This window comes from Oncorhynchus clarkii, chromosome 6 (genome assembly GCF_045791955.1).
Source record: "Oncorhynchus clarkii lewisi isolate Uvic-CL-2024 chromosome 6, UVic_Ocla_1.0, whole genome shotgun sequence".
Classification (NCBI taxonomy): Eukaryota; Metazoa; Chordata; class Actinopteri; order Salmoniformes; family Salmonidae; genus Oncorhynchus; species Oncorhynchus clarkii.
Genome location: NC_092152.1, coordinates 69,698,581 through 69,725,147, shown reverse-complemented (window position 1 = coordinate 69,725,147; position 26,567 = coordinate 69,698,581). Strand labels below are relative to the sequence as shown.

The 26,567-nt window shown below is 42.1% G+C and overlaps 1 protein-coding gene across 7 annotated transcripts in view; it reads left to right on the top strand.

The window, feature by feature from the left end:
* The window catches only part of LOC139411531 (liprin-beta-2-like), a 41,742-nt gene extending 18,115 nt beyond the window's left edge, over positions 1-23,627 (top strand). For all 7 annotated transcript variants that reach the window (XM_071158002.1, XM_071158000.1, XM_071157998.1 and 4 more), the window contains 15 exons: positions 12,490-12,565; positions 14,271-14,395; positions 14,631-14,698; positions 14,808-14,868; positions 15,016-15,057; positions 15,253-15,382; positions 16,920-17,055; positions 17,220-17,348; positions 19,115-19,265; positions 19,900-20,011; positions 20,186-20,274; positions 21,125-21,247; positions 21,405-21,530; positions 21,726-21,914; positions 22,111-23,627. In XM_071158002.1, the coding sequence (XP_071014103.1) occupies positions 12,490-12,565; positions 14,271-14,395; positions 14,631-14,698; positions 14,808-14,868; positions 15,016-15,057; positions 15,253-15,382; positions 16,920-17,055; positions 17,220-17,348; positions 19,115-19,265; positions 19,900-20,011; positions 20,186-20,274; positions 21,125-21,247; positions 21,405-21,530; positions 21,726-21,914; positions 22,111-22,314 (1,761 nt within the window). In that variant the 3' untranslated portion in view covers positions 22,315-23,627. The remainder of the gene's footprint in view (positions 1-12,489; positions 12,566-14,270; positions 14,396-14,630; positions 14,699-14,807; positions 14,869-15,015; positions 15,058-15,252; positions 15,383-16,919; positions 17,056-17,219; positions 17,349-19,114; positions 19,266-19,899; positions 20,012-20,185; positions 20,275-21,124; positions 21,248-21,404; positions 21,531-21,725; positions 21,915-22,110) is intronic.
* The last annotated feature ends 2,940 nt before the right edge of the window (positions 23,628-26,567 follow it).

The window sequence follows — 26,567 nt, the reverse complement described above, 5'->3', positions numbered from 1 at the left end:
TGGGCACAGGGACTATGGTGGTCTGCTTGAAACGTTGGTATTACAGACTTAATCAGGGACATGTTGAAAATGTCAGTGAAGAAGCCTGCCAGTTGGTCAGCACATGCCTGGAGCACATGTCCTGGTAATCCATCTGGCCGTGTGAATGTTGACCTGTTTTTAAAGGTCTTACACAAGTCGGCTATAGAGAGTGTGTTCACACAGTCGTCCATAACAGCTGATGGTCTCATGCATGCCTCAGTGTTGCTTGCATAGAAGTGATTTAGCTCATCTGGTAGGCTTGTGTCACTGGGCAGCTCATGGCTGTGCTTCCCTTTGTAGTCTGTAATAGTTTGCAAGCCCTGCCACATAAGACGAGCGTCAGAGACGGTGTAGTACGACTCAATCTTAGCCCTGTATTGGTGATTTTCCCTTTTGATGGTTCGTCGGAAGGCATAGCAGGATTTCTTGTAAGCTTCCGGGTTAGAGTCCCGCACCTTGACCACACAGACGCCTCACAAGCCCTCAACTGGCAGCTTCATTAATTAAATAGTACCCGCAAAACACCAGTCTCAAAGTCAACCGTGAAGAGGCGACTCTGGGATGCTGGCCTTCTAGGCAGAGTTGCGAAGAAAAATCCATATCTCAGACTGGCCAATAAAAATAGAAGATTAATTAAGATGGGCAGAAGAACACACTGGATAGAGGAAGATTGAAAAAAAAAAAGTTATGGACAGACAAATCTTAGTTTGAGGTGTTCAGATCATTAAAAAGAACATTCATGAGATGCAGAAAAAATGAAAAGATGCTGGAGGAGTGCTTGACGCCATCTGTCAAGCATGGTGGAGGCAATGTGATGGTCTGGGCGTGCTTTGGTGGCGGTAAAGGTCTGCAAGGCTGTAATTGCTGCAAATGGAGGATTCTCTGACAAAAGCAAAGTTTGAAGGACACAATTATTTCAATTAAAAATAATTATTTATAATCTTGTCAACAACTATATTTCCTAATCCTTTTGCAATTTATTTCATGCATGTTTTCATGGAAAACGACAACATTTCTGAGTGACCCCAAACTTTTCAACGGTAGTGTGATTTTATTTAATTTTTTCCAACAGATTATGGTCAATAATATCAAAGGCTACACTGAACTTTAACAATACAGCTGACACTATCAGTTTCCTTCAACCAATCATCGGTCATTTGTCAGGGCACTCAACATGTACTTCACTTCTCTTTAAGCATGCTGAAAGTCTGTTAATTTGTTAACTTGTTATGGTTGCAATCCCCCTATCGGGATAAGTGTCATCAACAACCGCTGAATAGCATAGCGCTACATTCAATAAATATTACTACAAATATTTCAATTCATGAAATTACAAGTGCAATATAGGAAAACACAGTTTAGCCTTTTGTTAACCCACCTGTCGTGTCAGATTTTGAAATTATGCTTTACAGCGAAAGCAATCCAAGCGTTTGTAAGTTTATCGATCGCACAATAAAACATTAAGTACACTTATCATCAGAAAGCTTGGTCACGAAAATCAGAAAAGCAATCAAATTAATAATTTACCTTTTGACTTTCGGATGTTTTCACTCACGAGACTCCCAGTTACACAACAAATGTTCCGTTTGCTCCGTAAAGATTATATCCAAAATACCTCAGTTTGTTTGTCGCGTTATGTTCAGAAATCCACAGGAAAGAGCGGTCACGACAACGCAGACAAATTCCAAATAGTTTCCATAATGTCCACAGAAACATGTCAAACGTTTTTTATAATCAATCCTCAGGTTGTTTTTAAAATATATAATCGATAATATATCAACCGCAAATGTCTTTCACAGTAGGAGAGGGAAAAGCAATACCTATCCAAACTCTGTTGCTTGAGCAAAACTCACTTGACGCAATGTTATCGTTCTGGCTCATTTTTCAAAATAAAAGCCTGAAACTGTCTGAAGACTGACACCTTGAGGAAGCGATAGGAAAGGGAATCTATGGAATCTATCTAGTTTTCAAAATAGAAGCCACTTCCTGTTTTGATTTTCCTCAGGGTTTCGCCTGCAATATCAGTTCTGTTATACTAACAGACAATATTGACAGTTTTGGAAACTTCAGTGTTTTCTATCCAATACTAATAATAATATGCATATATTAGCAACTGAGACTTAGTAGCTGTCCGTTTACAATGGGCACCTTTTCATCCAAGCTACTCAATACTGCCCCTGCAGCCATATGAAGTTAACAGAGAAATTGCGTTTTATTTGGTCGAACACAATCTCTTTCCAACAGTTTGCTAAGAGCTGGCAACAAGCTTCTAGGTCTGCTGTTAGAACCAGTAAAGGCCACTTTACCACTTGGGTAGAGGAATTACTTTGGCTTCTCTCCAGGCCTGAGGACAGACTTTCCTCTAGGCTCAGATTAAGGATATGACCGATTTGGCTATGGAGTCAGCTACCATCCTCAGTAGTTTCTAAGTTGTCAATGCCAGGAAGCTTGTCATTATTGATCGATAAAAATGTTTGCACTACTCCCACACTAAATTTACAAAACATTTTTTTTAATGCATGGATACCATGGCTCATTGTTAGTTGATTGGCATTTCCTGCCTAAGTTTGCCCACTTTGCCAATAAAGTCATTCAAATAATTATGCCATCTGAGTTCCTTTCCATTTGTATCAATGATCTTGGCTTCATAATGCAGTTTCTTGTTCTTTTTGAGTTTAGTCACAATTTCTCAATTTGCAGACAAACTTATTGGCCACTCGTTTCACCCCATCTCTTTCAACCATACCGTTAATTTTTTTAAAAATTCCTTATCAATCCATGGAGCCACAATAGTTCTAACAGTCAGTTTCTTAATTAACAGGTGCATGTTTATTAATAATTGGAAGAAGCATTTTCATAAATTCATCAAGTGCATCATCTGGATTCTCCTTATTAATAACATCAATCAATCCCATTTATTTATAAAGTCCTTCATACATCAGTTGATGTCACAAAGTGCTGTACAGAAACCCAGCCTAAAACTCCAAACAGCAAGCAATGCAGGTGTAGAAGCACGGTAGCTAAGAAAAACTCCATAGAAAGGCCAGAACCTAGGAAGAAACCTAGAGAGGAACCAGGCTATCATGGGTGGCCAGTCCTCTTCTGGCTGTGCCGGGTGGAGATCACATCAGACCAACAAATGTATCTAACAGCCACATAAGAGTCAGAGCAAAATCTTTTGTATGATCTCTTATACACTATTTTAGGACCAGCCTTTGGAACTTTGGCTTTCCTGAATATAGCCACTAAATTGTGATCACTGCAACCAATGGGTACGGATACAGCTTAACATGTGTATGTTAGCCTTATTCTAAAATTGATTCAATTGTTTTTTTTCCCCCTCAAATGACAAAGCAAAAACCTTTTTTTGTTTTTCCATAAGTATTCAGGCCCTTTACTCAGTACTTTGTTGAAGCACATTTGACAGCAATAATAGCATTGAGTCTTCTTGGGTATGACGCTACAAGCTTGGCATATCTGTATTTGGGGACCTTCTGAATTTGGGGACCTTCTGCCGATCCTCTGAAGCTCTGTCCGGTTGGATGGGGAGCCGTCGCTGCACAGCTATTTTCAGGTATCTCCAGAGAAGTTAGATCGGGCTCTGGCTGGGCCACTCAAGGATATTGAGACTTGTTCTGAAGCCAATCCTGTGTTGTCTTAACTGTGCTTAGGTCGTTGTCCTGTTGGAAGGTGAACCTTCGCCCCAATCTGACGTCCTGAGTTCTCTGGAGCAGGTTTTCATCAAGGATCTCTCTGTACTTTGCTCCAGTCAGATTTCCATCAATGTTTTTTCTCAAATCTAAAAAAACAAACAATTTAATCGGTTTAAGAATAAGGAAGTAACGTCACAAAATGTGAAAGTCAAGGGGTCTGAATACTTTTTGAAGGCACTGACTATACAGCAACATATCCCCTAGCATTTATCTTCTATATGTTTTTCCCTTGTATTGCTAGTGCTGTATCATCAAATGAATTATCTAAGTGAGTTTCAGAAATGGCTAATATGAATTATCTGATATTGATTTCATTAACCTTATTTCTAAGGCTACATATATTAATATGGGCTAATTTATGCCCTTTCCTGGGTAGATTATCAGAGAGACATAATACTGAAAAGAGCAAACCAAGCAATTGAAAAAAATATACATTCAGCAGTCCATTAATACATTAAGGTGTGTGTGTGTGCTGCAGAGTTGAAGCTACAAACCCATAGGCTTGGGTCTCTCATCCCTTCCAAGCTTCTGGGAGGGAAGGTGGGCAATGAGCCTGTCAACGTGGATGTAAGCAACGTCTCCAAGCGCTCTGCAGCTTTCACGGCTGGGATATGTTATTTCCTCTTCTGGCGCACAGCTTAGTCCCCGTGGAGGAAGATCTACAGTTGAAGTCAGAAGTTTACATACACCTTAGCCAAATGCATTTAAACTCCAGTTTGCATTTAAATGTCACAGTTCCTGACATTTAATCAGACATTTAAAGTATAAATTCCCTGTTTTAGGTCAGTTAGGTTCACCACTTTATTTTAAGACTGTGAAATGTCAGAATAAGTGATTTATTTCAGCTTCTATTTCTTTCATCACATTCCCAGTTGGTCAGAAGTTTACATACACTCAATTAGGAATTAGTAGCATTGCCTTTAACATTGTTTAACTTGAGTCAAACGTCTCAGGTAGCCTTCCGCAAACTTTCCACAATAAGTTGTGTGAATTTTGGCCCATTCCTCCTCACAGAGCTGGTGTAACTGAGTCAGGTTTGTAGACCTTGCTCGCACATGCTTTTTCAGTTCTGCCCACAAATCTTCTATAGGATTGAGGTCAGGGCTTTGTGATGGTCACTCCAATACCTTGACTTTGTTGTCAGTAAGCCATTTTGCAACAACTTTGGTAATATGCATGGAGTCATTGTCCATTTGGAAGACCCATTTGCGATGTTGCTTCAATATATCCACATGATTTTCCTTCCTCATGATGCCATCGATTTTGTGAAGTGCACCAGTCCCTCCTGCAGCAAAGCACCCCCACACATGATGCTGCCACCCCAGTGATTCACGGTTGGGATGGTGTTCTCGGCTTGCAAGCCACCTGTAACGGTTTTCTTTAGGTGAAGTAGAGGCGGACCAAAATGCAGCGTGGTGGTTATTCATGTTCTTTAATTTTATAAAGACACTACACATGAAATAACTAACAAAAACAACAAACGTGTGAAAACCTAAAACAGTCCTACAGTGCCTTGCGAAAGTATTCGGCCCCCTTGAACTTTGCGAACTTTTGCCATATTTCAGGATTCAAACATAAAGATATAAAACTGCATTTTTTTGTGAAGAATCAACAACAAGTGGGACACAATCATGAAGTGGAACGACATTTATTGGATATTTCAAACTTTTTTAACAAATCAAAAACTGAGAAATTGGGCGTGCAAAATTATTCAGCCCCTACTTTCAGTGCAGCAAACTCTCTCCAGAAGTTCAGTGAGGATCTCTGAATGATCCAATGTTGACCTAAATGACTAATGATGATAAATACAATCCACCTGTGTGTAATCAAGTCTCCGTATAAATGCTCCTGCACTGTGATAGTCTCAGAGGTCCGTTAAAAGCGCAGAGAGCATCATGAAGAACAAGGAACACACCAGGCAGGTCCGAGATACTGTTGTGAAGAAGTTTAAAGCCGGATTTGGATACAAAAAGATTTCCCAAGCTTTAAACATCCCAAGGAGCACTGTGCAAGCGATAATATTGAAATGGAAGGAGTATCAGACCACTGCAAATCTACCAAGACCTGGCCGTCCCTCTAAACTTTCAGCTCATACAAGGAGAAGACTGATCAAAAATGCAGCCAAGAGGCCCATGATCACTCTGGATGAACTGCAGAGATCTACAGCTGAGGTGGGAGACTCTGTCCATAGGACAACAATCAGTCGTATATTGCACAAATCTGGCCTTTATGGAAGAGTGGCAAGAAAGCCATTTCTTAAAGATATCCATAAAAAGTGTCGTTTAAAGTTTGCCACAAGCCACCTGGGAGACACACCAAACATGTGGAAGAAGGTGCTCTGGTCAGATGAAACCAAAATTGAACTTTTTGGCAACAATGCAAAACGTTATGTTTGGCGTAAAAGCAACACAGCTCATCACCCTGAACACACCATCCCCACTGTCAAACATGGTGGTGGCAGCATCATGGTTTGGGCCTGCTTTTCTTCAGCAGGGACAGGGAAGATGGTTAAAATCGATGGGAAGATGGATGGAGCCAAATACAGGACCATTCTGGAAGAAAACCTGATGGAGTCTGCAAAAGACCTGAGACTGGGACGGAGATTTGTCTTCCAACAAGACAATGATCCAAAACATAAAGCAAAATCTACAATGGAATGGTTCAAAAATAAACATATCCAGGTGTTAGAATGGCCAAGTCAAAGTCCAGACCTGAATCCAATCGAGAATCTGTGGAAAGAACTGAAAACTGCTGTTCACAAATGCTCTCCATCCAACCTCACTGAGCTCGAGCTGTTTTGCAAGGAGGAATGGGAAAAAATGTCAGTCTCTCGATGTGCAAAACTGATAGAGACATACCCCAAGCGACTTACAGCTGTAATCGCAGCAAAAGGTGGCGCTACAAAGTATTAACTTAAGGGGGCTGAATAATTTTGCACGCCCACTTTTTCAGTTTTTGATTTGTTAAAAAAGTTTGAAATATCCAATAAATGTCGTTCCACTTCATGATTGTGTCCCACTTGTTGTTGATTCTTCACAAAAAAATACAGTTTTATATCTTTTTGTTTGAAGCCTGAAATGTGGCAAAAGGTCGCAAAGTTCAAGGGGGCCGAATACTTTCGCAAAGCACTGTATCTGGTGCAAACACAAAGACAGGAACAATCACCCACAAACACACAGTGAAACCCAGGCTACCTAAGTATGATTCTCAATCAGAGACAACTAATGACACCTGCCTCTGAGAACCATACTAGGCCGAAACATAGAAAAACAAACAGACTGGCTGATGATCTTTTGATTTTACCATGATGTCAAGCAAAGAGGCACTGGGTTTGAAGGTAGGCCTTGAAATACATCCACAAGTACACCTCCAATTGACTCAAATTATGTCAATTAGCCTATCAGAAGCTTCAAAACTCATGATATAATTTTCTGGAATTTTCCAAGCTGTTTAAAGGCACAGTCAATTTAGCGTATGTAAACTTCTGACTCACTGGAATTGTGATACAGTGAAATAATCTGCCTGTAAACAATTGTTGGAAAATACTAGTTTAACAAGAAATTTGTGGAGTGGTTGAAACATAGAAAAACAAACAGACTGCCCACCCAACTCACGCCCTGACCATACTAAATAAATACAAAACAAAGGAAATAAAGGCCAGAACGTGACACCACCCCCTTTTTCCTCCAAAGTAACTATGGTCATTATGGACAAACAGTTCTACTATTTTTGTTTTATCAGACCAGAGGACATTTCTCCAAAAAGTATGGTGTTTGTCCCCATGTGCAGTTGCAAACTGTAGTCTGGCTTTTTTATGCCGGTGTTGGAGCAGTGGATTCTTCCTTGCTGAGTGGCCTTTCAGGTTATGTCGATATAGGACTCGTTTTACTGTGGATATAGATACTTTGTTCCTGTTTCCTCCAGCATCTTCACAAGGTCCTTTTGTTGTTGTTCTGGGATTGATTTTCACTTTTCACACCAATACATTCATTGCTAGGAGACAGAATGCATCTCCTTCCTGAGCAGTATGACGGCTATGTGGTCTCATGGTGTTTATACTTGTGTACTATTGTTTGTACAGATGAAAGAGGTACCTTCAGGCATTTGAAAATTGCTACCAAGGATGATCCAGACTTGTTGAGGTCTAAAAAAAAATTCTGAGGTCTTGGCTGATGATCTTTTGATTTTACCATGATGTCAAGCAAAGAAGCACTGAGTTTGAAGGTAGGCCTTGAAATACATCCACAGGTACACCTCCAATTGACTCATTATGTCAATTAGCCTATCAGAAGCTTCAAAAGCCATGATATAATTTTCTGGAATTTTCCAAGCTGTTTAAAGGCACAGTCAATTTAGCGTATGTAAACTTCTGACTCACTGGAATTGTGATACAGTGAAATAATCTGCCTGTAAACAATTGTTGGAAAATACTAGTTTAACAAGAAATTTGTGGAGTGGTTGAAAATAAAGTTTTAATGACTTCAACCTAAGTGTATGTAAACTTCTGACTTCAACTGAACGTTCCTCTCAAGTTCTTGGCTCTTTCCAGAACAGCTACCTTGTTCTTGAACCTTAGGAACTTGACCACTATCGACCTCGGCCGGTAGTGGGTTTTCCAGTCTGGTGGGCCTCAATGTTGTCCATCTTCAATTTCTCAGATCATTTCCCTCACTTTGTCCCCAGGCTCCGCCCAGGTCGCGTAGAGATTCTGCAATTCTGCCCACAACCATGTAGTTCCTCCTTGATATATTGATTAATCCATCATTGTTATCATGGATTCACACACAGAACTGTGCTCTCTCAAGGACTTACAGACTGCATTCATCTTGCCGTTCTCCTGTTTCAACTCATCGAGCTGAACCTGGGAGAACTGCAACCTGTTCTTCAGGTCCTGGACTGGTTGACCATTATTTTATTAGTTGAATCCACCAGTATTGTGACAAAACACAACTCTATTTTCTTGCTGTAACAACTGCTTTTAGAACTATTTTTGTTTGTTTTAAAAGATACTTCACGTGTGATATACACCACTGTCCTCAACAGTACTCCCACCGGCTTTGGTCTTTGTCATGGTAGCTAGCAACGTAGGCTACGCTGTTACTCCTCACAGTTCCAGACAAGGCAGGTCACAGGGAAGATTCAACATGACAAACAGCAGGGATCTAGACAGCCACAAACCCGGGACAATCCTCTGTCCCAGCCGCAATGGCTAACCGCATCGCGGACTGCATTCAAGCCCTCAAGGAATACACAGCTGGCTTGATAGGCAGCTAGGTAAATAGAACTTCAGACCCGGCCTTAGTTGGCAGGATCACTGGACAGAGACTAGCAGTCCCAGCAACTGATGCCAACAGCGTTGTGAGATCCAAACTAAAATGTTAGCTAGCTACTAGAACTTTCCAATACACTTTCAAAACAACAAATCGAATCAAATTGTATTTGTCACATACACATGTTTAGCAGATGTTAATGTGAGTGTAGCGAAATGCTTGTGCTTCTAGTTCTGACAATGCAGTAATAACCAACGAGTAATCTAACACAACAATTTCACAACTACCTTATACACACAAGTGTAAAGGGATGAAGAATATGTACATAAAAATATATGAATGAGTGATGGTAGAGAACGGCATAGGCAAGATGCAGTAGATGGTATCGAGTACAGTATATACAGTGCCTTGTGAAAGTATTCGGCCCCATTGAACTTTGCGACCTTTTGCCACATTTCAGGCTTCAAACATAAAGATATAAAACTGTATTTTTTTGTGAAGAATCAACAACAAGTGGGACACAATCATGAAGTGGAACGACATTTATTGGATATTTCAAACTTTTTTAACAAATCAAAAACTGAAAAATTGGGCGTGCAAAATTATTCAGCCCCCTTAAGTTAATACTTTGTAGCGCCACCTTTTGCTACGATTACAGCTGTAAGTCGCTTGGGGTATGTCTCTATCAGTTTTGCACATCGAGAGACTGAAATTTTTTCCCATTCCTCCTTGCAAAACAGCTCGAGCTCAGTGAGGTTGGATGGAGAGCATTTGTGAACAGCAGTTTTCAGTTCTTTCCACAGATTCTCGATTGGATTCAGGTCTGGACTTTGACATGGCCATTCTAACACCTGGATATGTTTATTTTTGAACCATTCCATTGTAGATTTTGCTTTATGTTTTGGATCATTGTCTTGTTGGAAGACAAATCTCCATCCCAGTCTCAGGTCTTTTGCAGACTCCATCAGGTTTTCTTCCAGAATGGTCCTGTATTTGGCTCCATCCATCTTCCCATCAATTTTAACCATCTTCCCTGTCCCTGCTGAAGAGAAGCAGGCCCAAACCATGATGCTGCCACCACCATGTTTGACAGTGGGGATGGTGTGTTCAGCTGTGTTGCTTTTACGCCAAACATAACGTTTTGCATTGTTGCCAAAAAGTTCAATTTTGGTTTCATCTGACCAGAGCACCTTCTTCCACATGTTTGGTGTGTCTCCCAGGTGGCTTGTGGCAAACTTTAAACAACACTTTTTATGGATATCTTTAAGAAATGGCTTTCTTCTTGCCACTCTTCCATAAAGGCCAGATTTGTGCAATATATGACTGATTGTTGTTCTATGGACAGAGTCTCCCACCTCAGCTGTAGATCTCTGCAGTTCATCCAGAGTGATCATGGGCCTCTTGGCTGTATCTCTGATCAGTCTTCTCCTTGTATGAGCTGAAAGTTTAGAGGGACGGCCAGGTCTTGGTAGATTTGCAGTGGTCTGATACTCCTTCCATTCCAATATTATCGCTTGCACAGTTTTCCTTGGGATGTTTAAAGCTTGGGAAATCTTTTTGTATCCAAATCCGGCTTTAAACTTCTTCACAACAGTATCTCGGACCTGCCTGGTGTGTTCCTTGTTCTTCATGATGCTCTCTGCGCTTTTAACGGACCTCTGAGACTATCACAGTGCAGGTGCATTTATACGGAGACTTGATTACACACACGTGGATTGTATTTATCATCATTAGTCATTTAGGTCAACATTGGATTATTCAGAGATCCTCACTGAACTTCTGGAGAGAGTTTGCTGCACTGAAAGTAAAGGGGCTGAATAATTTTGCACGCCCAATTTTTCAGTTTTTGATTTGTTAAAAAAGTTTGAAATATCCAATAAATGTCGTTCCACTTCATGATTGTGTCCCACTTGTTGTTGATTCTTCACAAAAAAATACAGTTTATATCTTTATGTTTGAAGCCTGAAATGTGGCAAAAGGTCGCAAAGTTCAAGGGGGCCGAATACTTTCGCAAGGCACTGTATATGAGATGAGTAATGTAGGGTATGTAAACATATTAAGTGGCATTGTTTAAAGTGACTAGTGATAAACAATTACATAATTTTTTCCATTATTAACGTGGCTGGAGTGGAGTCAGTATGTTGGCAGCAACCACTCAATGTTAGTGGTGGCTGTTTAACAGTCTGGCATTGAGAGAGAATCTGTTTTTAGTCTCTCGGCCTCTGCTTTGATGCACCTGTACTGACCTCGCCTTCTGGATGATAGTTGCTCGGGTGGTTGTTGTCCTTGATGAACTTTATGGCCTTCCTGTGACATTGGGTGGTGTAGGTGTCCTGGAGGGCAGGTAGTTTGCGCTGCTGCGCCGTCTTCACCACGCTGTCTGTGTGGGTGGACCAATTCAGTTTGTCCGTGATGTGTACGCCGAGGAACTTAACTTATTACCCTCTCCACTACTGTCCCGTCGACGTGGATGGGGGTGCTCCTTCTGCTGTTTCCTGAAGTCATCTCCTTTGTTTTGTTGACATTGAGTGTGAGGTTATTTTCCTGACACCACACTCCGAGGGCCCTCAACTCCTCCCTGTATGCCGTCTCGTCGTTGTTGGTAATCAAGCCTACCACTGTAGTGTCGCCTGCAAACTTGATGATTGAGTTGGAGGCGTGCATGGCCACGCAGTCGTGGGTGAACAGGGAGTACAGGAGAGGGCTCAGAACGCACCCCTTTAGGCCCTCAGTGTTGAGGATCAGCGGGGTAGAGATGTTGTTACCTACCCTCACCACCTGGGGGGCGGCCCGTCAGGAAGTCCAGTACCCAATTGCACAGGGCGGGGTCGAGATCCAGGGTCTCGAGCTTGATGACGAGTTTGGAGGGTACTATGGTGTTAAATGCTGAGCTGTAGTCGATGAACAGCATTCTCACATAGGTATTCCTCTTGTCCAGATGGGTTAGGGCAGTGGGCAGTGTGGTTGTGATTGCGTCGTCTGTGGGCCTATTGGGGCGGTAAACAAATTGGAGTGGGTCTAGGGTGTCAGGTAGGGTGGAGGTGATATGGTCCTTGACTAGTCTCTCAAAGCACTTCATGATGATGGAAGTGAGAGCTGTGAGAGCTACGGGGGGGGGTAGTTTAGCTCAGTTACCTTAGCTTTCTTGGGAACACAACTGAGCTCTCCCTCGTTTTGTGTTCAACAGGAAGTGACAATGGTTATTGCAAATTAATTGACAAATATGTCCTAATCCAGCTTTGCAAAGCTCTTAGATTTACCCTAAACTCACAGCTGTAATCGAAGCCAAAGGTTTTTCTAACATGGTTCGACTCGGGGAGCTGAACACTTATACAACAATGTTTACTTATTACATTTTTTTTCCACTTTGGCATTTAGTGTTCTGTGTAGATTGACAATTTAAATTAATTTTAATCCCACGTTGTATCACAAAATGTGAATAACTACTTTGCAAGGTACTGTATGGATTCATCTCCCTGTTACAGGACCGGCGTATTGAGGAGCTCACACTGCTCTTAGTCCAGTGCAGACAGTTCAGAGACGTTGCGACTCCAAGACAAGGTACCAACCTCCCCTAACACATTGCACTACTCTAGTTATTGATTGACTGTTTTAATGAAAAGCCACCAAAGGGTAAAGCATTCCTTACATTCAAATGTACAGTGGGGCAAAAAAAGTATTGTCAGCCACCAATTGTGCAAGTTTTCCCACTTAAAAAGATGAGGCCTGTAATTTTCATCATAGGTACCCTTCAACTATGACAGACAAAATGAGAAAAAAAAGATTTTTAAATTAATTTATTTGCAAATTATGGTGGAAAATAAGTATTTGGTCAATAATAAAAGTTTATCTCAATACTTTGTCATTGCCAACAAAGGGTATATAACAGAGGTAAAACATTTTCTGTAAGTCTTCACAAAGTTTTCACACACTTGCTGGTATTTTGGCCCATTCGTCCATGCATATCTCCTCTAGAGAAGTGATGTTTTTGGGCTGTTGCTGGGCAACACGAACTTTCAACTCCCTCCAACGATTTTCTATGGGGTTGAGATCTGGAGACTGGCTAGGCCACTCCAGGACCTTAATGCTTCTTACGAACCCACTCCTTCGTTGCCCGGGCGGTGTGTTTGGGATCATTGTCATGCTGAAAGACCCAGCCACGTTTCATCTTCAATGCCCTTGCTGATGGAAGGAGGTTTTCACTCAAAATATCACGATACATGGCCCCATCCATTCTTTCCTTTACACGGATCAGCCGTCCTGGTCCCTTTGCAGAAAAACAGCCCCAAAGCATGATGTTTCCACCCCCATGCTTCACAGTAGGTATGGTGTTCTTTGGATGCAACTCAGCAGTCTTTGTCCTCCAAACACGACGAGTTGAGTTTTTACCAAAAAGTTATATTTTGGTTTCATCTGACCATATGACATTCTCCCAATCTTCTTCTGGATCATCCAAATGCTCTCATGCAAACTTCAGACGGGCCTGGACATGTACTGGCTTAAGCAGGGGAACATATCTGGCACTGCAGGATTTGAGTCCCTGGCGGCGTAGTGTTGCTGATGGTAGGCTTTGTAACTTTGGTCCCAGCTCTCTGCAGGTCATTCACTAGGTCCCCCCGTGTGGTTCTGGGATTTTTGCTCACCGTTCTTGTGATCTTTTTGACCTCACGGGGTGAGATCTTGCGTGGAGCTCCAGATCGAGGGAGATATTCAGTGGTCTTGTATGTCTTCCATTTCCTAATAATAATAATTGTTGCTTACCTACTGCAGAGTCAGTCTTCCTAGCCTGGTGCAGGTCTACAATTTTGTTTCTGGTGTCCTTTGACAGCTCTTTGGTCTTGGCCATAGTGGAGTTTGGAGTGTGACTGTTTGAGGTTGTGGACAGGTGTTTTTTTTATACTGATAAGTTCAAACAGGTGCCATTAATACAGGTAACGAGTGGAGGACAGAGGAGCCACTTAAAGAAGTTACAGGTCTGTGAGAGCCAGAAATCTTGATACTTCAGATACTTATTTTCCACCATCATTTGCAAATAAATTCATTAAATCCTACAATGTGATTTTCTGGATTTTTTTTCTTCTCATTTTGTCTGTCATAGTTGAAGTGTACCTATGATGAAAATGACAGGCCTCATCTTTAAGTGGGAGAACTTGTACAATTGGTGGCTGACTAAATACTTTTTGCCCCACGGTATAATGAACTAGAGAGAGCAGAACATTTCCATTACTCATGATGGTATGAAGCAATGACACTCTTTCTGTGATAGCTCCACCCACTATCCTCTCAATATCCAATGAGAGTACTCCATCGAGCAGCAGTGAGGAACGGGAGCATGGAGTGGTGATGAGGACAGTTCCTTCCAGTGTTCTCCCTGAGAACAAAAAGACTGAGGTGGGTCAGAGGAAGGGGAATGTTCAGATAGGGGAAAAAATTGTTTTCTCAGCCCCAAGCATACACTGACAATTACTCCAGTTTTCAGTATCGGCACAATATGAAGGTAGAAAGTGCCTTTTGGATTAAAACATGTTTGATCCTGCCCAATATGGTTCAGAAGCCTCATTGTCACAATGCACTACCGTCATATTCCTCGCTCCCTGTCCTCATCTCCGTCTCTCCTCTGGTCCAGATGTCCTTCAGCAGTTCATCCCCACAGCTTGTGTCCCACCTGCCAGCCCAGAAGGAAAGAGAACTCTGGTGAGACTCTGGGAATAGAATGCCTTTTCTGGGACTTCTTTATGGGGCTGCACTAACCAATATAATTCATTGTAAATTGAATAATCAGATGATAATATATTTTTATCAGGACGCATCCCCGACTTTTATCAAGCAGTATGGACAACCTACAGAATGGATCTTCATCGAAGGTAGTGGGGACATTTTCACTTGACACCATTTACTGCCCAGAGTGAGAATATCTGTCTAGAAAGGCCATTACACTTTTCTCCCCAATCTGTATCACAGCACTGACTCCTTGTCATCTAATGACTGTTCTTCACCTTTCCTACCTCTAGCATGTAGTGGTGATTCCTGTAGAGGCTGAAGTGTCTACTGAGGTATTATTACTGTGAACAAAACTTTTCACGCTCATATCTAACCATTACTGTTCTTCATTGTGTTTGGGTCACACGTCTGACCACATGATTGTTTTGTGAATTAGAATTTTATAGGAAATAAATCAATTAATCAAAAGTAACATAAAACATTTTCTATTGGTCTAATTGTTTCATTAGTCTGTGTTTGTTCTCCAGAATAGGCCTGTAGATAACCGATGCCAGACCCTGCCGGTGAAGGCCTCCTTCCCAGAGCATAATGGAGAGGGAGAGTGCAGTGAGACACAGAGCCAGAGGTCTCCAGAGGGGAGTGAAGACGGAGACTCAAGTAAGCCTAAAGAAGCATTAACCCTCCCCCACCACACACACACACACACACACTGTCTATTAGTGCTTCAGACACCTTCACCTCACGATATACTTAGGTTTCACTGTAGCTTATGTTGCATGGTGGACAGACCTGCTCTGAGAAACCATATCTGCTTAGTTCTGGCCCCTTCTACAACACAGAGCACAAAGCCTCAGATAGCTGATCAGACCAAGACCTGGTCCTCCATTTTGAGACCGGGAAAATACACAGGTCTCTGATCAGTGGCTAGTGGCACTTTGATCAAAGCCAATAGCGGCGAGGCCCCAGCCGGAGCAAAGGTTTTCAGGGATATTCCTGACTGCCTGACATATACCATGTTCACAACCCCACCCTCTTTCTGGTCGACCACACTGAACCCAACCCCATCCTCTCTCTCACAGACCACACTTACCCCAATTCCACCTTCTCTTTCTAAATGACCACGGTCCACACAACCCCACCCTCTCTCATGGACCACACTCACCTCAACTCCACCCTGGACTTTGGAGTGGCAGGAATCAAGTCCATGAGTATATGATCCTCCCACAAAATTAATCTATATTGGCCTCCCAGCTGTAACTGGTGCCATATTATGGATGCGGTGGTGGGATTTTGTGCTGTGCACATAAACAGACACAGGCCCAGCAGCTGGAACCCCTTTCTATGTGCTCTCACTCCTTTTGGGTGGTCGGTTAGAGCCAAAGGCCTCCAATACAAACATGAGAAAGCAAAGCTCTACCAATCCCCTAGTGGGCCTATCAGTGAGTCTTACTGGGGTTCGACAACATATCGAAAAATACATTACAGACAAAATACTTTACAATTGACATACACATCATGTTAATGCTTTTCAATGTGTGCGTGTGCATCTATCAGTTACATACATGTCTGTACATGCACAAGTAGGTCACATGGGGGTGAGATGTTGCTTAATATATATTTTTTTTGTGCTCATAAGATGGAAGGGAGTCATGCATTCATGGCTCAGGGTATAATGCTGTACACTTCCTTTCATTTGTTCTGGACCTGGGGACTAGGAAAATGTCTGTCGGGGTAAATGTGTGTGTCAGTGCTCTGTGTAAGATGACAGCATGCAATTTGGAATTTCCAATACATTCATGTTCCTTATATTTCAGGGATATGTACACGTAGGGTGTCCATGGCACTAGTCTGAGTTAATTAACATGTTTGTGCTAGTTCTCTTCACAGGCTATTGGCAATAAACATAATTCAGTCATTAAGATTCAAGTCTTTTTGAAGGTTCACCGCCTGTATGAAACTTTTTTTTCACCAAGATAACATCAGCTATTTGTTTTGCAGTCCTGGAAAGAAATACATTTTTTGAACAAGTTGATTGTATTTATTCTTGCATTTGCACATTTTCAAAATAAACTCAAATTAAAGCTTAACCAGAACCTTTGCCCAGATGTAAACTTCAGATTTTAAATGTTTCAATGATAGATACACAACTAGAAAATAAAGATAATTTTTGTTGATCTTTCCCCCCTTCTTACAGGAAAGACAGAGAAAATGGACGACACCTCATCCTCTGATCTTTCACCCCAGTCTTCAGGGGCGGAGTCAGGTCAACGGACTATTGGCTCACCAGAACACTTGAAGAACAATAACAGTATCAGAAAGCTCTGGGGAAAGTGAGTGGTATATATTCTTTAAATATATTTTAAAAATAAAATACATACAGTAGATTCAGCATATACCTCACCTAACATGGCAAGCTTAGGAATGTGAATGACGCCCAAGTCTTGAATATTATGTACAGTATGTCTATGAAATCAAATACGGTCCTCTCCTCCAGGATCAGGCGGACCCAGTCAGGGGGTCTGCAGGGGGAGGACCTGGAACCAAACCAGTTTAGGAGAGGGGGGCTGCGTGCCACAGCGGGGCCAAGACTGACCCGGACCCCTGAGTCTGGCAGCACTGTTCGGTAAGACTGGATTTGGGGATAACTCCTTGACACCACCTAATTCCCCAATAGATTATTGGCATGAATTAACAATGTAGTAACATTTCTACTAACCTTAACCCCTACTCTAACACTTATTATAAACCTAACCGTAACCTTAGCAAACAGTTGCTTATCACCAGATGACTTGTTGATAGTATGACCATCTATACAAATAGTGTGACCAACCGCCTCGATTTGGTCTTATGTATAACAATTTGGAATGGTGTTTTTTACATTACATAAAAATAGCATAACTGGTTCATTTTAACACCAATACACCCATGCATTTAATATATATAAATCTAGAATACCAGGGAATTAAAAGCAGCTTTCTAAACAATGATTTTGCTTAGTTTCTAGCTTGTTGGGTGTAAACGGCACAGTGAAATGGTTACTTGCATAGTGGAGTCTTTTGTTGTGACTTGTAGCTAGCTAAACAATGAACCATAATCCCAACTCATAACATTACTATCCTGTATGAATCTACAGGTAGCTAAAGCTAACAAATGAGCTAAGTTCAATGTTAGCTATTCTATAACTAGCAATGTAAATGGCTCTGAAATATGAAAACATTACTACACAGATCATACACACAATGCTAGCTAGCTAACAGTACCCTTTAAAGGGCAATGAAAACGACGTTCTAACAAAATTAGAAATGTAGAATATCTGAAAATGTAGCTTGCTAGTCTCTCTTACCTGTATACATGGATGAATGCTTCTCCCTCTTTGTCACAAATACCATGGTTGCCCTTAGTTTGAAAATGTAATCCAGACAGGTGTTTTATTCAACAGCCTTCCTTGTTCTCTTTGGCTCCCTCTGCATTTGCAATCAAACGCCATCTCCTTAGCTATCATACTCTGCTTCCACCAAGCATTCCACTGATTTAAAAACTCGGTCCTCCAGAGAGTGGAGAGCCTTAGTAACACTTGGTCCTCCAGAAAGTGGAGAGCCTTAGCAACACTTGTGCAGATTTTTGTGATATCTTTCAAAAAAAGCCACTTTAGAAAGGATTACCTAGACACATTTAGCAGCTTATGTTATAGACAGAAGAGTGCTACATGACAGCACAATCTGAAATCATCTCTCAGCATGTCCAGCCCAACCATTCTCTCAGCCAATCATGGCTAGTGGCAGGTAGCCTGGCAGGTAGGAGCGTTAGGCCAGTAACCAAAAGGTTGCTGTATTGAATCCCGAGCTGACAAGGTAAAAATTCCGAAGCTCCGAAGACGTGGATGTCGATTTTAAGGCAGCCCTCTGCACCTCTCTGATTCAAAGAGTTGGTTATATGTGGAAGACACATTTCAGTTGAGTGCATTCAGTTGTACAACTGACTAGTTATCCCCTTTACTGTCTTTTCCATGGTTAAACCAACTCGGCTCGTAATTTAACAAAAACATTTATTTTTTTTACAGATGGCATTACAAGTTACTTTTTAAGGCACATGAGAGTTCACATGTTCCAGAAGGCATTTCTGCCAAAAAATGCTTTTGATAAGAAAATATATAAATTACATTCAAACACCTCTCCTGTGAAGTAGTGACGTTACGAGATACGCCTAGTTTCCTGAAATGAGTCACATATGTTTGCTACTGCGCCTGTTTCAATATAGGGCATACTGTTCATATCGTATAGATGTTGAATAGGCCATATACAATATATGTAGACAGAGAACCTTGTTTTGCTTCTATCAGTGTTCTCTCTCAAGCATTCTTAATCTAACTTATCTCATTCTGTCGATCAGGGATATGAACACACCATTCAGCCAGTGGACCAGAGAGCAGGTGTGTGGTTGGCTGGAGGACTATGGTCTGGGCCAGTACGTCAACCTGACCCGGCAGTGGGTCGACAACGGACAGACGCTCCTGTCCGCAAGGCCACAGGACTTTGAGAAGGTCAGCTGTACATAGTCCATCTGTAAATAGCCCACCCAATCTATCTACCTCATCCCCATACTGTTTTTTATTTTATTTACTTTTCTGTTCTTCTGCACACAAGTATCTCTACCTGCACATCATCACCTGTTCATTTATCACTCCAGTGTTAATCTGCTAAATTGTAATTATTCGCTCCTATGGCCTATTTAATGCCTGTTTACTCCATGTGTAACTCTGTTGTTGTCTGTGTCACACTGCTTTGCTTTATCTTGGCCAGGTCGCAGTTGCAAATGAGAACTTGTTCTCAACTAGCCTACCTGGTGAAATGAATTAAATAAAAATTGTAAAAAATTGAGGGAGAGAGTTGCTACTCTGAACTTAAAAACGTACAGAATGGTTGCTTGTATGGTGTCTATATTAGGACAGCCTCAGGTTCACAAGTAGGTTGTCAGTCACTCAGAACTTTTCAGTCGCCGCAGGATTCCATATGGACACTGCGTTGTCATAATACTCTCTGGAGAACATGTAGCACTGCAGGAATCAGGTTCATGTTGTTCTGAACATATAAACATGGATGGTTTGGGGAAACCACAGTAAATCCTGGCATGTGTTTCAGAACTTTATTTTAATGTAAATGTTTCTGTGTCCACAGGAAATGGGTATCAATCACCCGCTGCACAGGAAGAAATTACAGCTGGCTCTAAGGGGGTTCAGTACTAAAGCCCTGGAGAAGTCCTCTGAACTGGGCCACATCTGGGTTACACGTACGTCTACAACTTAAACTATACTATTAAAATCGACTATATTCAGACATTACCAAAAATGTGATATTTGAGGTGCACAATGTGTCAACTGCATTGTCTGTAGGATATTTTGCTGGAAAATGGTCCTTGTTTAAAAGGAAGTTAAAATGGTTAACTCTGATTGGTCACATGCAGGATGGTTGGATGACATAGGCCTTCCTCAGTACAAGGACCAGTTCCACGAGGGGCGAGTGGATGGCAGGATGCTTCAGTATCTCACCGTGGTAAGGCTAAACAATGATGTCTTTTTAAGTGAATCGTACAAGAAATGTTGAGTGTAAATGCTCTCATTTGTAATCACCATTAAATATAAAAGGGTTCCCATACATTGAATACGCCCTAGCTTTCCTACTGAACTACAGTGAATACGCCCTAGCTTTCCTTCTGAACTACAGTGAATACGCCTTAGCTTTCCTACTGAACTACAGGGAATACGCCCTAGCTTTCCTACTGAACTACAGGGAATACGCCCTAGCTTTCCTACTGAACTACAGGGAATACGCCCTAGCTTTCCTAATGAACTACAGGGAATACGCCCTAGCTTTCCTACTGAACTACAGTGAATACGCCCTAGCTTTCCTACTGAACTACAGGGAATACGCCCTAGCTTTCCTACTGAACTACAGTGAATACGCCCTAGCTTTCCTACTGAACTACAGGGAATACGCCCTAGCTTTCCTACTGAACTACAGGGAATACGCCCTAGCTTTCCTACTGAACTACAGGGAATACGCCCTAGCTTTCCTACTGAACTACAGGGAATACGCCCTAGCTTTCCTACTGAACTACAGTGAATACGCCCTAGCTTTCCTACTGAACTACAGGGAATACGCCCTAGCTTTCCTACTGAACTACAGGGAATACGCCCTAGCTTTCCTACTGAACTACAGTGAATACGCCCTAGCTTTCCTACTGAACTACAGTGAATACGCCCTAGCTTTCCTACTGAACTACAGTGAATATGCCCTAGCTTTCCTACTGAACTACAGGGAATACGCCCTAGCTTTCCTACTGAACTACAGGGAATACGCCCTAGCTTTCCTACTGAACTACAGTATCTAAACTGTTTCCCAGAATGACCTGCTTTTCCTGAAGGTGACCAGTCAGCTTCATCACCTCAGTATAAAGTGTGCTATCCACGTCCTCCACGTCAACAAGTTCAACCCCCACTGCCTCCGACGAAGGCCTGGAGAGGAGGTGAGAGGGTGGGAACCCTGAGATGGGGGGAGGAGGGAAATGAGTGACTGAGGGGAAAAGTTGGAATGATGGATGAGAAATTGGTTAAGATTTGTTTAACGATAAGATTTTACTGCTCAGTGGCAGAATTGTCTCATTTCACTCTCTCCCTGGTCAGAGGAACCCCTCTCCCTCAGAGGTGATCCAATGGTCCAACCATCGTGTGATGGAGTGGCTTCGGGCGGTGGACCTGGCTGAGTATGCACCCAACCTACGGGGCAGTGGGGTCCATGGAGGTCTCATTGTGAGTGGACTGCACCTCAGAACCATGCATGCGTCCCAATTCCACAAACCTTTCTGAAGTGTGCAGCTGCACACCCCCCGTCAACTGCAGGAACACACTCTGGAAGAAGACAAGAGAATCGGGATGCAGCACTTATAAATGGTTGTGTTCCTACCTGAGTGAGCTCCAGCCCTGTCCTCTACCCCTGTACTTTAGATTCTGGAGCTGCGGTTCAGCTCTGAGACCCTGGCCATGCTGCTGAACATCCCCCCTCAGAAGACCCTGCTCCGCCGCCACCTGGCCACCGCCTTCACCGCCCTGGTGGGGACGCAGGCCTCTCTGGAGAAACGGGAGTATGCCAACGCCACCGGCCATGCACCCCTCACTACCGCCGCCAAAGTCCGGGTACGACTGCTGTGTGTCCATGGAAGAGGGCCTGTGATTACCCTATAATGTGCTGTGACTACTCTGTACATGTAATGACATCTGCCTAATTTTCTTGTATTCAGTTTTAGAAATAATACACAGTAGTTATTGTTCAATGTACATACTGTGTACAAAGGACCCAAGCTTAAGCTCTTGTCTTCCTGTATTATTTCAGCCCAAGAAGCTTGGTTTCACCCACTTCAGTCACCTGAGGAAGAGGAGGCCGGATGATTTGGGGGACTACATCTGCCCGATAGACATTGGGGGCCTTTCAGCCATGAATGGGGTTTCCCACCGGCCGTACGCAGGGGTCCGAGGCCTTAGCCCCATCCTGGACAGAGTGCCAGAGAGGCGGGAGCAGGTGGGGCCCAAAAGCTGACACTGACACTCCCCTCAGCCAATGACTGCCAATATGGCTTTTAACCCTGCCCCACATGTCTATGTAAACACGCCCCCGTTCTCCCTGAATCAAGGTGCTGATTTTGTGATTCGGGGGAAATTCTAACGCATTGATTTTATCACCAAATGGTTATTTGCTGGACAAGCTACAGTGTGTGTGCATATAATGATGTGGATGTACTCATTGGGTATTAGCTGGACATCCTGTATGATAATTAGCTGGATTTACTTACTTATTTACTGAATATGCTTATCAAGTAATTGACCTGGATATGTTGAAATCATGACTGACCTGACCGGCTAAATGAGGATTCATTATGTTACGGTTGTATAATGGTTCCCTTCGAAAACCGCTCTCTGCATTCCTGGATAAATTAGATGGATTCAACTTTCCTATCTTCTGCCATTGCTTCAGAACATGACCCCTATATGTTACTGACCATTGTAGCCTTCCTCCTTACCTTGCTGGATTTAGGGTAGCTTAGCTATCAATGGCCTTTCTTGAGTTATGGTACAATGTACAAAAATGAATACCAATTATATAAGCTTGTTTGATTTTATTTTGTGTTATATTTAATAACTGTAAAAATTCACAAAATTCAAGGTGCTGTCATGATAATTCAGGTTTGCACACAATACCCAACTCGGTTAGCCTATAATTATATATTGAAAATAAAAATCATTTGCAGGTGCTTGCTTTTTGTGTGCTGCATGTTTGATAGTGTAGTTAATTTTAATTGTAGTCCTAAATGCATTATTTATAGTGGTGAAAGATGATAGGGGTACTGGCCAAACTGAACAATGTTGACTCTTTGAAGCAAAGTGCTCTTGCTGACTACACTATAACACACATCATGGATTATAGACAATCATAATGCTACAGCGGCTTCAAACAATTATTCCATCAATGCACACCTGAATTTACAGCATTGTTACATGTATACTATCATGTGACTGGTAAGCCATGAATGCTAAAGTTTTCAGATTGCTGATTAATGTTCCATCAGGCATCGACTGAGGACAGTTCTGTCTCCAGCTCAGACTCTGAGAACAACCTGGTGAGTTTTAGCATTGTTTTTCAGAGAACTGAAGATATGTAATTTATCATACAGTATGTCATTTTCCCTCATGGTGTGTGTGATGCTATGGCTCAAGTTACAATGCTACAGTAGGTGGAGTATAATTCCGTATGTTGGACTACTGTTGCATACCATGCTCCTCTCCATATTGTTGCAACATTATGGTCTTCATTGTATCCTCAGGTCCATCATTAAAGTAATGCGTTAACATCTGTATAGTCTACATATGTGTTACTCCAGTGTAAAGAGACAGCTGTGACCAGATTCTGCTTTGGAGCTTGTGAGAAGCAAAACTCAAACCAGCAGAAAGCCCTCTGTGTGCTCACCCTCGTGAAGATCAGAAGTGGAGGATGGCTCTGAACCATATTTTTAGGTCAAAACCCCACACCATTTATTCAGCTATGATAGAGGGAAATCGGTGGCTGTAAAAACATATATACAGTGTATCAACGCAACTTCTTTGATCAAAATGTTATTCTGTTAAGGAGGAAATTGAGTGACTTCCGTATGTCAAAAAGAAATAATGACAAAAAGGCAGATGTATCCAACAGTCGGATTGGAAGAACAAAACATGAATGACCAGTTCAGACACTATTAGAGTGCCAACATCTTAAAGTACAAACAGGATGACCGTATGCTATCTTTATTGGGAAAGAAGTGCAAGAAATAAATAGGAAAACATTCAACAGCGCAATCTACATTAGGACTTCTCTTGCATTTCATAATTAGTAGTTGGAGGAATGTCACGTGATTTACCGAACTTCAGACACTCATCTCACTCCTCTACTTGTCCACGACTGATTTTGTAGACATAGCAGCAAAAGGTATTCTTCGTCTGTTCAACGTGAACAATTATATCCCTGTCAAAGAATAGTTCATGACTGTCTGAAACAAGAAAAGAGGAGTAAAAAAGTAAGTCCTGTGATCTGTATGATTGGTCTAGCACTGCCCTCTACTGGTGTAAAAAGGCAAGGACATGTCTCAGGATTGGAATCCCTTATTTGAGTTTTATAGAATTTAATAAGGAAGGAGGGATAACCCTGTTAAACAAGTATTTTACATGAAAGGCTCAGTGTAAAGGTAAATGTTTCCACCTTTTTTAATTCTCATTACAATCCATATAATATACATTGTCTATATCAAGTGTTTGACCTCGTTTCCTGGTTAGTATCTACATAACTCAAAGACCTATGCAGTTCTGTGTAGATGCATAGTGCAATGCGTTCTATTTGCTGTCTAGTTTACTAGTGCGGCACCAATCATCAACCTAATTCATTACCACTTCTGTGTAAGTGGATATGGAGAGAAAGACCTAGAATGCATGTTGTGGATGAATTACTGTCTATGGTACATTTTCTTTCTTTTTCTCCTCTCTCTTGCATCAGTTTACATCAGTTTCATTGACCATCAGGGATGTATTAAAGCATCTCAAAATAAAATGCCTCACATTTCCAGTATACATGAACCAGAATATTGTTGATGAAGGTACAGAACCAGACTAGGGTTATATGACAATACATAGTAGCCATAGTAGCCATATACATGAGTAGCCTGTATCCTGGCTACATTACCAACCTAGCTGATCATAATACCATGGTCAGCTAATTATCCCCATCTTCCTATGGGTTCATTCAACCCCCACCTCTTCCCTCAACCTCTTACCCAGGTTATCTGGTGAAATAACGGTTAATGAATAATGAATAGCATATCAACCATCTGTGCTGCAACCAAAGAGATAGCTAGAGGACTCATCTTTGTATCTGTGCCATAATAGCATCTGTGACAGCATAGGCAGTGACATTGAGGCAATCTCCATTTTGAAGTAGTCAATTTTCTTCTTTATGATGGGCTGATCCCTCCTCATGACCCGGTTGGGCTTGACTCCAACAGGGTTACAAGGAAGGATCAGCCAATAAAGTTGGAAGTCCCACCCAGTTGACTATGTCAGAGAGCAAGAGGCGAAGCAACAGGGATAACTGGGTCTAAAATCTGTGTTCTCCAGCAGGTGCAGGTTTTTCATTTTTTTCCGCTCACCAAGCGAGGAGTTTTTGTTTGTAGGTCTATGAGAGGCTTATTTGCTATGTGTGGCTTACCTGATTGAATAGAAGCTTCACAATGCTTAGGTTGTACGGGTGTATTGACATGTGACATCCTGGCAACTTGAAGAAAAAACACTTTGGCCTAGATTCAAGTCAGTATTGACAGATTGGCGTGGAAACCGGCCAGTAGGGGCAACAGTGAGCGCTGTTACCTTCATGTAAGTTTCATTTTTTGCTGAGTGTTGTGGATAGTGATGGTGGATGCAACTTTGGTTTTAAAAGCAAGGGGGACGTTCATCTTCTTATTTTATTGTCCAGTCGGATAAACACTTCAAAAAGCCAACCCGACGCTCGGAGGCGTCCGCATAGTCCTGAAGCACACCGTTGTCTCATTTTGTATCACATTCCAATGATAAAACTAGGTTGGGGCAAAAATGCAATTTCAGGATGGGGATTAGTGCAGCCACTTTAGAATCTGGTCAATATAATGGATAATCTGTGACTACATTAAAATGGTGGAAGGCTTCAATGGCGCTATGCATGCCTTTTTACCACTAGAGGCATCTATCATTCTCTATGGCTGCAACCTTTTGGCAACGTCTCTAGCCCCATTCATGCTTGGTGCTCACATGCATTATTTGTCCGGATGGTTTCCTCATCCTGATTGTGCCCACATATGTAGACCGGTGTAGACCACATGGAGGTTGTCAGGCATGCATTGTGTCTGCATATCTCACAAGTGTAGACGCAACTGGACAGTCAAACCATTAAAATAATCATTAGCCCGCCCTCTACAAAAAATCTGTTCACAATGTGGACACAGTGGACGAATAAGAGACACACATTTTAATGCCAAGTGAAGAAGTGACAAATCTTGATCCGATAGTGATTGGTTCATCTAGATCGGATGACCATAACCACATGTTGGTGCAAAGGATTCTGTTTCAGTGGTTGTCCTAATGTCTTGCAGTTTGCCAGTCGAGGACAGTGGTCATGTCCCCTCTGGAGCCATCTCCTCCTAAAGCCACCTCCCATCTAGAGCCCTCTGCTTCTGCAGTCTACAGAAACCTCCCCTTTGGAGCCCGCTCTTCCTGCAGTCACCATCCCTCTAGAGC